The 14267-nt window shown below is 35.9% G+C and overlaps 1 protein-coding gene across 19 annotated transcripts in view; it reads left to right on the top strand.

The window, feature by feature from the left end:
- The window catches only part of rap1gapa (RAP1 GTPase activating protein a), a 103134-nt gene that overhangs the window by 58615 nt on the left and 30252 nt on the right, over window positions 1–14267 (top strand). For 14 of the 19 annotated variants that reach the window (XM_082146418.1, XM_082146414.1, XM_082146430.1 and 11 more), the window contains 2 exons: window positions 556–649; window positions 12185–12220. In XM_082146418.1, the coding sequence (XP_082002544.1) occupies window positions 12203–12220 (18 nt within the window). In that variant the 5' untranslated portion in view covers window positions 556–649; window positions 12185–12202. Of the gene's footprint in view, window positions 1–555; window positions 650–6531; window positions 8802–12184; window positions 12221–14267 lie in introns of those variants that run through there. The other 5 variants (XM_082146425.1, XM_082146427.1, XM_082146420.1 and 2 more) reach the window with 3 other exon arrangements.

Here is a 14267-nt window from a genome sequence, read left to right as displayed (position 1 = left end):
AGTGATTTTGCATCAGGTCCCACATTGGACATTAAGTGGTAACTCATCACAATACAAACATATTATATTATATAGGGGTGTATCGATATCCTCATGTTACGATTATATTATTAAAATGTATTGGCTAGATTTGCTACTGACAGATTAATTTGTGCTAAATAACTATAAAGATTGATTGGACAAGACAGCCTTTCATTTCAGCAACAAAAAATTATATTTATCATATTATATTATATTATCTATAATGACAGATGCATTTGGGTATATGGGAACCATTTTCTTCCCTTTATAAAGTCATTAAGCTTTTTTTTAGGGCTGTCAAGTTAACAGTAATTTAATGTGTTTTAATTATAAAATAAATAACAAGGTGAAAACTAAGGCAATTAATCATTGACTGACAGGCCTAAACTATTTGCATTTCACATTGTTTCCCCTGCTGTGACCCTTTCAGAAGGTTGAGAACCACTGGTGTTGTTTTATTTTGTGGTGTAATTTGTGTCTATGCACATGTGTACTGCTGAACAGAACTGAATTGAACTGTCTCCCTCATTACAGGAAACAGGATGGAGGAGAGCCTTGCATCTCTAACACACTAGATCCTTCACTGTTCCAGCCATCACTGCCCCACACCGGCCCTGCGTTCCTCAAGGTATCACAAAGCTCCTGCCAGCCTGCATGCTGAGAGTCCTTCCATCCTGCCAATGCTTGACTTCTGCTTGCTGAGTCTGTCTCACCTCCTCTGACCCATCTGCTACATTACTGTGAGCCTGTGTACAACTAATACTGATTTGCATGAGGCCAGTGTTTAGAGGGATGATTACGGACTTTTCTGATTGACATGCCATGCAGTTAAATGAGAGTGATGTAATTAAATGTCAAATGCTGTTAATTAACAAATGTCAGGCCAGTTTCTCAGTCACACCCCTTATTTCATGAGACAAACTAATGCCTGTCAAAATAGTATTGATTAGGAAAGGTCATTTATCCGTTGACAGCTAGTCAGTGACTTATAGCTCCAAGGATTCAGCTTTGTGAACTAAAACTGCTCACGTGACCCTTTAAGTAACAGTTCAAACAAAATGAAAATTCTATCATCATTTAATCAGCCTAATGTTGTTCCAAACCTGAATGGTATTAAACATTAAAGGAGAATTTAAAAAAAAAAATTACTCTTTTCTAAGTGGTTACAATGATCATGGAACTTTCCAGCTTCAAAACTTTCACACAAACACACACACAAAACAACATTCCAAGTATTTTGAACCCATCCAATAGCTTTGTGCGTGAAACTGACTGAATGAAGTCGAAGTGACCGGATCGAATAAGTGAGTGTGAAATCTGTGAATCATTCAGGTTGGTTTTGTGAACAAGATTAATTGATTCATTGTAAAGATCTGACTCAAAAGACTGATTCCTTAAATCACTACTTCTCTCATTAACTTTCATGAAGCAAAGAGACCTATGTTTCCAATGAAAAACGACTTCGGTTTTGTTTCTCTCACAACGCTTTCTTATGACTCCAGAACACATGGATGCAAGAAATTATCATATGAATTTGTGATGCTTTAATGATGCTTTTTCTGCCATTTTGAAGGTTGAAAGCCACAGTTCTCATTCACTTTCATCATACTGAAAATGGTCAGGATATTTGTAAAAAAAAAATCACCTTTGTTCCATGAAAGAAACAAATTCATTCAGGTTTGGATGTCATGAGGGCGAGTAAATGATGATGTAATTTTTAGTTTTGAGTGAACTAACCATTTCACTTTGTATATCCAAATGCCTTTTCTGAAGTGCATCACTACAATCAGTTCACCAAAAAAAAAATCATACACAGATAGAGCATGTAAGCAGCTTCTAAAATATACCTTCAAGTGTTGAAGCTTCAGTGCTTGTGCTAATGACTTACACAGCCAGACTTGTGACTCATGCATGAATTTCAACTGCATGGATGAACTTAAGCTGATGGAAAGCTAAAATCTATTTTTTAATAAGAAAAGAGTTTTTTTATTTTCATACTGAGCTACTGCACAAATCAAATGTATTGCTTTTTTATATCTGCTGATCCAAAAATCGCCTATCACTTGAAACAGGGTCCTGAGAGAAATAATACAAGGGCCATTTAAACCCTCTTTAAGTCAAATGTTATTAGTTTCACTGTTGAGCCATGTTTAGTTTGGAATTGTTTGTCGATGTTGGCGATTGTGTCCGACAAAGTTAGATATGAGGGTCAGGTTGTCAAAGCGCAGGGCTAAAGAATAAGATCCTTTGTGTAGTGTGTGTAGTGTAAGTAGTTTGAGTGATCTCGGTGTGTGTGTAGGAGATTTTAGGGCTTTTAAACTCGGTGAGCTCAGCTTGTGATTAAGAGGATAAAGTTTGGGTGATGTCAGAGTGCTTTAACTGCATCCACAATTCTGCAGCATAGCTTATAACACAACAGAGGGTAATCTCACGTGAATGAAATGGGAGAAAGAAATGAATGGAAAATGAAAAGAGTCTTTGGAGATCATGTCTAGTAAAAAAAATTTTGTTAGTCAATTAAATTAAAACAAAAATCATATGAATTTTTTAGTCTACCCTTTGGTAAATGGAAAAGAATGTGGAAAAGAAGCATCATTCCATATGTTCGAGGCAATTTTACTGCTCGTTATATGTTTATATTTTCTTGGTTGTGTTTATATAAAAAAAAAAGCCAAAATGTTGCCAAAAATTAGCATTCTGTCATTACTCACCCCCATCATTCCAAACCTGTATGACTTTCTTTTTTCTGTAAAAATAAAAGTGTGTTGTTGTGGGGTTTTTTAATCAATGCATGGTACACTGTAAAAAATATTGTTGGTTTAACTTAAAAAAGTAAGCAACCTGGTTGCTTTAAAGTGCCCCTATTATGCTTTTTTAAGTTTCCTAATGTTGTTTTGGAGTCTCCTATAACAGGTTTAAATTACATGCACCAAAGGTAAAAAAAAAAACATTTTCATTTATTCTCAAACGACTCGTCAGATGAATCAATCTCTCTAAATCCCTCCTTTCCGCAAGCTACACTGCTCTGATTGGCCAGACGGCTCAGTCTGTTGTGATTGGTCTACCGCGTACAGCGCGCGTGTCGAAAACAAAAACACCCATTGCCATAACAACGTCAGCTCTGCGTGTCCTGAGGCTTCCTACACTGTAAACTAAACGAACGAACAATGACGTCGGTTTTACCATAGCAATCCGAGCACGAGTCCGATGATGAAACATAGGAAGAACTAGTTATTCCACCCGAACCTCCAACACAAGGACGACTCGAGCAGGACGTTTCTCAGTGATACACTACTCAGTCTGAGGTACATTATGAGATGTTGCAACTGTAATTCCTCACCATCAGCGTTAACAAGTGCATGTCCATCAACAAACCGATTATTTTACTTGTACTTACTCATTTACCAAGTATTTTTCTAATTTATTGCGGTGAACATGTGGACATGCGGTGAACAGTGCATACATTAGCCGAGCTCTATCGTGAATGACTGATGTAACATAAACCCACACAGAGACCTACACAATATAAAACTCAAAACGACGTATTTTGAACACCATCTTTTAAGAGCAAGCGTTTCACGAATCCTGCATTGAACTCCGAGATTTGAGAAGAAGTTGTCAGTAAAATAAAGGGAACACAGCAAAAGTTTAGGATTATATTGCTGTGGTATCGTGGTAAAGATTAATTTTAACCACTGATTCTTCACATGCTCGTCCTTGGGCAGTGAAGAAAACTGGCTTTACCTTCACATTGTAGAGCACAGCGTCTTCTCAACATGATGCTATCCAGTATCCACAGGACTCAGCTGCAGTGTTTGAAGTGGTTCAAGTTTTCCCTGGTGTCTGCGCGCTCAATAAGTGGGCGGACAATATGCTAATGTTTCTTCTTGACGTCACAACGAAGTGGCTTATGACCCTTTTGAAAGAGTCGACTCTTACTTTTGAAAGACAATAACTTTTGACAATTTTCAGATTTAAAACTTTTCAGTGTGTTTTCATTCACTTAGAGCTATGTTACACACTACATGAAAGGTCATTTTCAAAAATCCATAATAGGGGCACTTTAAAATTTTGAGTTCATTGAAATCACAAATCATGAAAAAAATGTTTTTACAGTATAACTAATCCTGTTTGGTTACCAACATTGAAGATATCTTTTGTGTTTAGCAGAAGAGAGAAAGTCATACAGGTTTGAAATGACACATAAGGGTGAGCCAATTATTTCACCCCCCAAAAATTGGGGTGAACTATCCCTTTAAATATCAGCTTTATGCCAGATGTTTCTGCTGAAATTAAATAAGTACAGTATAGATATACAGTATAGATACAAATGAGACAGTTGTTGAGTAAAAGTATAAAGTAATACTATTAATGTGGATAGTAGTCAGATAAACAGGTCTGAGAATTTGATGAGAAATGTTTGAGTTCCTATTGAAATCTCTGACTTTGATTGCAGACGTGTGTATCTTCAGGAAATCCAGCATCGTTGACATTGTTGAGATCTCTTCTGATCTCTTCTGAAGCTCTGACCTAAAATTATGGGATCATTTTCTCAGGAGACAAAAGTCTCAATTTGCTCTCCATTCCATCTCATTGTGAGAACATTCAAGATTATAAATCTAATTTGTGCTTATTCTGTTGGTTATGGGTTTACTTAGTGATTATTTGTCTCTTATTTGTACTTATTCTGTTGGTAAATTTTTCCCAATTCATCTGTATTTGGCAGGTTTATCAAAAAGTAAAATTTGGACCCTGCACATAAATAATATTTGACTTTAATCATTTTACAAATATCCACCAAGAGACGTGTTTGTGCAACTTTGCATATTTGCAATGCCAGAGCAGTTCTCCACTGGATTGTGCTTTGAGCAGTTTGATGTCATTTACATAAGAGACTGCCAAGTCAGAGAGGATTTTAGTTTTACGTGTCACCTAATTCTGACCCAGTGTGAGATGCAAGTCTTTTTTTCACCTCTGACGTACATGCTGCAGGCCTAAGACGCCCTTCTGTGAGGCGCTGCTGTTTGAACGCTAATGGGAATGTCTCACCGTTCTTTTTTAATTGTTTCGAAAGCACAAAAAATTATAACACGCAGTAGCAACAAAGGCCTGCAGTGTTAGCGTGTGTTAGATCAGCTGTAAAACAAGGAGCATATGGGGCTGCCTGCTTCCATATGACACCCCTCTGCTGTAAAGAGAATGGACACTAGCAACTTATAACTGAGATGATTGGCAGCATCTGCGAAGATCTAAATGAAAATAAATGTCACAAAACTTATGATGTGGAAAAGCTACAGCGCTCACAGTGGCTGTCTCACATTTCCTATTTCTTTCCCCAATAATTTCCTTTTGCTATCTAATCTCATAAAAACGTTGAAAAGCCCCCCCCAAAAAATATATATAAAAAAACAAGATCCTATGTATCCATACAGGCCTGCAACACCGCTTGAGAAACAGTGTTTTAGAAGATAGTGAGCTGCTCTGGAGAGAAGCACTGCTTTTCTGCTAGTCTAATAGCAGCATCTTCTAAAGTTAGATTAATTTAGTTTAATTTGTGCTGAGCTGAGGATGGTCATGGACAGGACAGAGAGAGAGAGACTGACTAGAGAATCACATGAAGGGGATTATTAATTAAGGATTGGCCTGATTTCACAGTGGAGATAATGCCTCTGACATCCTTGTGCATCCGTCCAGTAAGCCCATCAGTATGCCTTTCTCTCTCTGAGCTCTGTTGAAAGACAGGACATTTTTCTCCACATGTTTGTCTAACAAAGTTTTAGTGAAGTCCACTTTTAAAAAAAGAAAAAGAACTTTCTCCTCAAGAAACAGTGGCCACAAAATGTATTTGGACACTTCAGCTACATTCAAAAATGTCTGAATGTCATTACGTTCAGACTAACTTCAATTTTCGGAGCCATATTTGCTTTTATAAGCAAATCCCGTGATCAATGGTTGTAACCAGAAAGTTTCCGATAAATTTTTATCTTCATTATCATTTTGAACATTCAATTATAATTTTTTTTATCTTTTGGAATGTAACCTAAAGCTTATTTTGATTGAAGTGTATTTGCACTATCATGTTCAAAAAAGAAATGCCATTGCATTATATAATTATATAATGCAATGACATTCTGTGTATAAAGTGGCGAAAGTTTGGAAAGAAGTTTAGAGCTTACCCAGGTTTTATTTATTTAATCAAAAATACAGAAAAAACTGTAATTGCAAAATATTATTACATATTAAAGTAATTTTCTATTTTAATACATTTTTAAATGTAATTTGTGATGACAAAGCTGAATTTTCTGCATCATTACTCGAGTCTTCTGTGTCACATGATTCGGTAACACTTTAGTTTAGGGTCCAATTCTCACTATTAACTAGTTGCTTATTAACATGCATATTACTAGGATATTGGCTGTTTGTTAGTACTTATAAAACACATATTAATGCCTTATGACCATATTCATAAGGTAGAATATGGTCCATGACCATATTCTACATCCCTTAATCCTATACTAAATTTAACAACTGTCTTTCTAACTATTAATAAGCAGTAATTTGGAGTTTATTGAGGCAAACATTGTAGTTAATAGTTTGTTAATAGTGAGAATTGGACCCTAATCTAAAGTGTGACACATGATCCTTCAGAAATCATTATAATTTGCTGATTTGTTGTGCAAGAAAAATGTTGGTCTGATTATTTGTTTTTCTTTTCATCAAAAAATAAAAATAAAAATCCATTGGTATATTTTTGTTGTTATTTGGCTGAGGCTAAAACACAGATAACCATACCAGCTCTTTATCATTTATTTTAAAATGTAGTCACAATGTCTCTTTAAGACCAGTTAAATAGATTTGTTCATTTCTGCTGATCCCTGGAGGCATTTCCATTTCCAAATCCACTCACTGACTTTAAGCTTTATTAGAATAGACTGCCAGTTCTGTCTGGCAGGTTGGCATGAATCATAAATAACTATGAAAAAAAAAAAAAAAAAAAAAAAATCCTCAGAACATTTTGGAAAAATCTTCTACTCACTTTAATCTCAACAGTAAGTCACTATAGTTCAACCCAAATGTGCTGATTCATCTGTTTGCATAGCCATAAAATAACAAAGATTTATTTTTGGGTATATTTGAGCTATTTATAACAGTCAATTTTTTGTACAATTAATTAAGGATTGGACAATTTATTGTCCTCCTCTTGTAAAATATATTATTATTCAGCATCTTCAATGAGTCCAAGCTATGCGAGAAGATTAGCTTACAATGTGAACTAATTAATATATTCATGATCTTAGTCTTTTTAGAACATGTTGTTCCAATGCAAAGTCAGTATTTCTTTTGATTTATAAAAAGGCAGTTACTGATCAAACAAGGTTGTTACATTTTAAATAGATCAAATATTTTAGTGTATCAGTGGTTCCTGGAAATGTTGTGAATTGCTTTTCAGGCGAAAGTCATTAATGATCATTGGGCAGGCTCTGCTGAAATCTCCAAACAGAGTTGAAGTGTTAAAGGCCGATCAGAGTTTAAATGGGACAATTCACTCAAATAATGATGCCAGTCAAATTAACAACAGCCGCTGACATAATAAGCCGTCAGTCTTGCATCTCTCCTTTACACCCTCTGAGACATCATTCATCATACTTTTCTGGCAAGCCTAAACTAATTGCACACTTAGGTGACAGCGTTCTTTATTTGAGATTTTGTCCCAAGACTCAGCGGTCAAATTAGCTATAAGGATGGCCTCTGCATGTTGATCACCTAGGCATTACTTCACTTTAGCCAAACTCATGTCTTTACTTTTATCAACTATTCTGAGATCAGAAGAAATTTTTTTAGTTTGGTTAATGTGGCACAAACCTGTGCACAAAGAGAAAATGTCAACATTGATCAACTGTTTCCTCACAAAAGTCTGTGTACTGAATTCATTGTATTGACAGGTGAACGTGATTTCACAACATGCGTGAGTGCAACATGTTCCAGAATCTTTGTTGATCCTGGAACAACATTCTAATCAACCAATCAGATTTGAGGGATAGGTTTACAGTTTATGTGAAATATAGGCTTACAATCAGGATAAGGTGCTCCTACATAAGTATTATTCACCATTTCATTATTTCCCCCTGATTTTAGGGATAAGTAATGGGTAGGGTAAGGTGTAGGGGTATGGATAGGGTTAGGCAAAAATTTTGGCAGATTGTATTAATTTCAAACCCTGGTTACAATGTTGCACTAGGTTTTGGAACAGAGTTGACGAGTCAGTACGACTCTGCTCAGGCTTGTCTGACTGAAAGAGAAAAGATCCAAGCTCAGCTCAGTTTTATCCTGAACCCCTCCCAGTGACAGAAAGAAAAAGTACAAGACGGAGAGAAAGCTAATTCTGTAGGTATGCAACGTCTCTTCCACAACTCAGTGTTCCCTGAGTCCAGAGCACCTGGAGTTAAAGGATCTTAATGCTTAAATACACAATTAGACTTCAGGTTACAGACATGCACGCACCTCCCAGAGTACACACTGCAGTCTAGTGCTGCCCTGCTGGAGTTTTCTCACTTTATTGACATGGAACCTGCTGGAGCTCTCTGGGCTGAATGTTTCTGGTCACTTCTGAGGACAGAGGACTTTGTAGCTTTGCAGCCTCCACACCATATTTTGCTTTTTGACGTAGAAAATTTCAAATAGAGGTTTTGGATTTTACTTTTTTTTAAATGGCTAAAAGTCTGAATGCACAGCTCAACCCACTGCAAGTGACAGTTACTCACTGGAAAAGACCTGATGGAGTAAGTATGTGAAATCTGCAGTCTAAACAAAAATATTACATTGGATATATGCTGGGAGGTTAAGATCTGTTTTTGCAACAGTGTTCGAGTTCAGCACACACTGGGGAAAAAAGTAGAATTTGAACAACATTATTCTTAATAGTTAATTCTGTGCAGCAAAATATTGCTAAAACCAACAGCAAGTAAACTGTAAAATAAATCATTTTACTTTAAATAACTGATTATGAGTGTGAAGAGAGCAGGATATATTTGATTTGTGCAAGTTCTGGCATCTCAGGATATATTTCATGCTGCTTACCTGACACATTTGCATGTTCTTACAGAAAAATATCAAAGGTTTTCCTTTTCCTTGTGCAGCAATTTTTAATGCAAGCAAGAAAAGAGAAAATGGATTTTCTCCCATCACTGACAGAGCTGCTATCAGTGTAAACTGACATGCACTATAATTTTGCTGCAGATTTATTTTTTCAAGGCTAATCACTGTCCGTCATATTCAGTTACCTTTTTATCTCAAGATCAAATGGATTTTGCCTTTTTTTTAAATGGTCCTCACATCCATACATCTGCTATATGATTCAAAAGATTAAATGTTTTTCCTCCTATGTTGCAGTGCAGGTTAATATATGTAAAATATATATATAACAATATTATATTGTATTGTATCATTTCATTATATTTATAATATTTCTGTAATCCAATAGGTGTTTGTTCATCTGTGGATGTTTGTTTAGGGAGGATACTAATTACTGTGTACCATAAAGTGGACATGATTCAGAGTTTAGTAGTATTATAAAATGACTTTACTATCTGGTGTTTGGTTAGTCATTTGGCTAAAGAGGCCCTTTGGTAATGTGTTTGTGGTGCAGGACTCTGCTATTTCACCTGACGTGGTTCAGTTTCCTGAAGTTTGTTTTCAAGACAGCTGTAGGGTTTGTTTGCCGATGGTGGAGGACTCACACAATGTACTCAACAATGTGCTACAGGACACAAAGTATTTGTTCAAGACTGTGAGAAATTCATCCAGTCTACAATCTCCACAGATCGAAGATAATTGTTTCCACTCACGTTCATGTTGTCTTTGGGTCCGTCCCAAAGGCTGGACAGAACTCTACTGTCTGTGTCTTGGACGTTTTCCAGGCTAGAATAAGCTCACTAGAGTCACATCAGCTGTCAGTAGATAAGAACATGGTAATGCTTGTGGGAATCAGTCAAAATGAATAATTAGAAGTTTTAGGAAACAAAACAAGTGCATTTGAGATGTAGAAGTTAAATATTACACATGTGCCATGAATTTCAATCATTTCTGCTTCTGTGTCATATTGCTAATTGGCATATGCACATGGGAAATGATTACAAACTACTTCAGCAGCCAATTATAACCAATTATAATTTTATGCAATTATAATAAACTTCATAGCTACAAAGACAATCAGCTATAAGCCTTTTTTTCCAAATATAAGAGCTGTTGAATGAGTTATATATCTCTATACATTATCTCCATCTAAAAATCATGCTGCCATTGGGCTAAAGAGGAAATGCCAGTCCCACTGTATTCTGCATGAGTTAGGCCAAAACAAACGTATCCACCAGCCAATATTGAACGTACTTGGCCGTAATAAATCATGGAAGGATCCAAAAACACTTTCATACTCCTAAAGAAGGTTGTGTTAGTGTTAAAGTGCCCCTATTTTAAAGGTTCCTAATTTAGTTTTGGAGGTCTCCTACAATATATCTACAGGCATCCAAGATTAAAAAAAAAACGAAAAAAAAAAAAAACTTTAATTTATCATACTATACATTGCATTATCACCTCTTTTCTTGCAGTGTAATGGTTCAAACAAGGATCCTGTCTCTCTAAATCCGTCTTTTCTGAGAGCCTACTCTGCTCTGATTGGTTAGATGGCCCAGTCTGTTGTGATTGGTCTACAGCTTACAGCGTATGTCAGAAACAAAACGACCATTACCATATCTGAATTTCAGTTCTGGAGCTTCCTCAGCATTTGTATGCACAGAGATACAAACAGTAACAATGTTGTCGGTTTGATCATATCAATTCAAGCCCGAGTCCTCATGCAAAGTGCAGAAAACAGCGTCTTCTCAACATGTAAACAACACAAATCAAACTCTTCCAGGCCCCAGCTACAACTACAGTGTTTGAGAGCGGGTTAAAGTACACATAGTTTGTGGGCAGCCAATAAAGACCATAGGCTAGCATTATGCAAATTGTTAGAAAATGATGTAGGAATTACTGACGACTCGTTTCGGGCAGTTCAGAATCGGTTCTCTCCTTTGGGAGACAATAACTCCATTTATTGTTCACTTAGATTTTTGAAAGTTTGCAGCCCTTTTACATTCACAAACAGCTACTGTACATTACACAGCCAGTGAAATGTAATATCTGAAAAAGCATAATAGGGGCATTTTAAAATCTGTATTGTGTGGAAAAAACTTTCCATCCCATTAAAAAAAACTTTTACAGGAGTTTACTTATATAAGTTAGTTGATAAAGTTAACTGGCTAATAAAATGCAGTTTGTTGTAAGTAGGAGTATGGCTGCAGTCTGAGTACTTTAAAGGAACACGCCGACTTTTGGGGACTTTAGCTTATTCACCGTGTCCCACAGAGTTAGATAAGTCCATACATACCCTTCTCATCTCCGTGCGTGCCGTAACTCTGTCTTACGCACCCACCGCCAGCCTAGCTTAGCACAAAGACTGGAGGTAAATGGCTCCAGCTAGCATACTGCTCGCAATAAGTGACAAAACAACGCCAACATTTTCCTATTTACATGTTGTGATTAAGTGATTTACTCCAACTCTGAGCGAACTGTCTGCTCCTCACCACAGGGCTTCTCAGGTGCTGTGAGCAAATCACTTCGCCCAAGTAGCAGTGCTTCGCCTTCTGAGAATAGTTCCCAGTATGTATACGGTTAGAAGATGGCTGTGTCTCATGTGACCTTGTTATTTGTAAATGCTGTGACTATACAAATCACAACATGTAAATAGGAAAATGTTGGCGTTATTTTGTCACTTATTGGAAGCAGTATGCTAGCTGGAGCCGTTTACCTCCAGTCTTTGTGCTAAGTTAGGCTAGCGGTGAGTGCGTCAGACAGAGTTACAGCACGCACGGAGATGCAAAGGGTATGTCTGGACTCATCTAACTCTGGGGTATACGGTGAATAAGCTAAAGTCCCAAAAAGTCGACGTGTTCCTTTAAATGATGAGAGATATATGAGATATTTTCATTAGGTGTGTGTATCCGACACTGCAGTGTGTCGTGTGTGTTGTCAGCCACACCCCTCTCACATCATGAGAATGTAATCTAGGGGTCAACTCTGAACTCATCTCATCTCATTTCATCTCATCTCCTCTCCTTTCTTCCAGACTACTGATTTATTTGAAATGATTGAGAAAATGCAGGTAATGTGTTTCTTTTACTTTTCTCGTTTTTTCCTCCCCTCTGCCTTTCATCCTTGATGTAGATACTTTCCATTAACCCCTGAATCAGCTGTCTTCACTGGCTACATAGTTGCACTTGCATGTCTTTTTCTGTAGTTGAAGGTCATCCCAGTAAATAATGAGGACATTTATTCATTAAAAACCATAAGGATGACCCCGGGGCCAGTCATTTACCCAACCAGCACTGCATTGACACTATACTGTATCTTATGCTCATTGTTCATGTGCATGTGAAAATGTTTGTTGTTGCAAACAACATTGCTCATATAAATATAAAAAATTTATGATTTTTAATTATAAATCTGCATTGCAATTATAGCAAACTAAACCTAATTTACGTAGTTTTTAATTTGCAATTTGGATTGTTGTGTTAAATTAAAAATATAACCCTTTTTTGAAACAAGTAATTTTTTATTCTTTTATGGGGCAAGTTAAAGTTATATTTATTTATTTATTTATTATAAATACATATTACAAAAAATATATTTATTGTTGGGCCCTGATTATCACAGTCTCGCAGTCTTGCAAATCTACAATGAGAACATGATTTGAATTTGTTGAGAACAAATTAGTCCCTATCTACGGTGCTTAAATACAAGATCCTGCTGTTGAGTACACAGAGACATATTGATCTTAGTCATTTGATATTACTTTTGTTATCTCTAACTTAGGACAGACAGATGTCTAATGATAATAAGTGCACTATATGCATCTTAATGTTTCAGAGAACAATATGACATTGAAATTGGATCTGATTTACTGTTGGGTTGCTTCTAGATGACATTATTAAAAGTAAAAGAGAAGCTCAGCTAGATGTGCAGGATGTTTTAAACGACAAATGTGTGGGTATGTATATATCACAGTTGGTCTGCTGGAATTCGTCATCAAATTGATCAGAAATTCGATCTCTGTTGCATCTCAGTGCAGCATTTAAAATCTACAGCAGTTATTAGTAGAATCATTTTCAGCCCTGAGAGGGTTTCTTTTTTTGATCTTCAGCATTTTAGTTAAAGAAGTGGACAAATGATTTGATATTTGCTACTTCAGGATGTTATATTTTGTATAATGGCTGTAAATAGCCTTGTAAATATTTGAACGTCTTCTCCCTGCACGCTCACAATCGTGTTTTGATCTTGTGTTCCACTGTCTGCCATATTCATAAAACCTGATTAAAGAGAATAAAAAACAGTTCATTGTCTAAGACTGATCTAATATAGATCTATATAAATATGCTCTTTTATAATATTGTTTAAATGCATGTGAGCTTTCTTTTAAAAAGATTTTATGGTCTTTCATAATCTTTTTTTTATGAATGTCCCATTATGTTGTTGAACTTTTTTCATGCATTCTTTCCCCTGGCGATTGCCTGTTTTATCCTTGCACTGATGTTTAATCTCGTGTGGATAATTGTAGTCTCTTTTTTTATTAATTACATAATATTTTCTTGTAAATCACACTTTTAATGTGAAATAATTTCTCAAAATGTATTGTTTTTTTTCCAGACCTCTTTAAGAACAAATTACATTACAATAATAACATTAATTAATATATTTTTATTTTTGCTATAAAGTGAATTTGCTAAGATTGCACTGTTCTGCTAATTGCAGCTCATATAAGCCCCATTTGCAAACATTGACAAATTATTATATTGGTAGCACTTTATTTTACAGTCCTGTACATACAATGTACTTATTAGTAATTGTAATAACTAGGTACTTACCCTAAACCTAACCTTAACCCATGTAGTTACCTTTTATTACCAAGTACTGTTTTAGGTGAATATCCTGTAAGTACACGTTGATGCACGTACTGTAAAATAGTGCAACCATTACATTAATCGAAATACTCCATGTTTCCTGCCAAAATACCATGCATAGAAGTGAACTGCTCCTAGGAATGATAATCCCATTGTGTCTTTCTTAAGATGTATATTCTTGTAATTTATAAACTGATATTTCCTTTTCTTTTTTAAAAGGCATAAAAGTATGACTAGATTCCTCTTCCTGAG

This window comes from Leuciscus leuciscus (genome assembly GCF_965113295.1).
Source record: "Leuciscus leuciscus genome assembly, chromosome: 18".
Taxonomy (NCBI): domain Eukaryota; kingdom Metazoa; phylum Chordata; class Actinopteri; order Cypriniformes; family Leuciscidae; genus Leuciscus; species Leuciscus leuciscus.
Note: the sequence above shows the minus strand (reverse complement) of the source record. Positions and strands in the feature narration are given on the sequence as shown.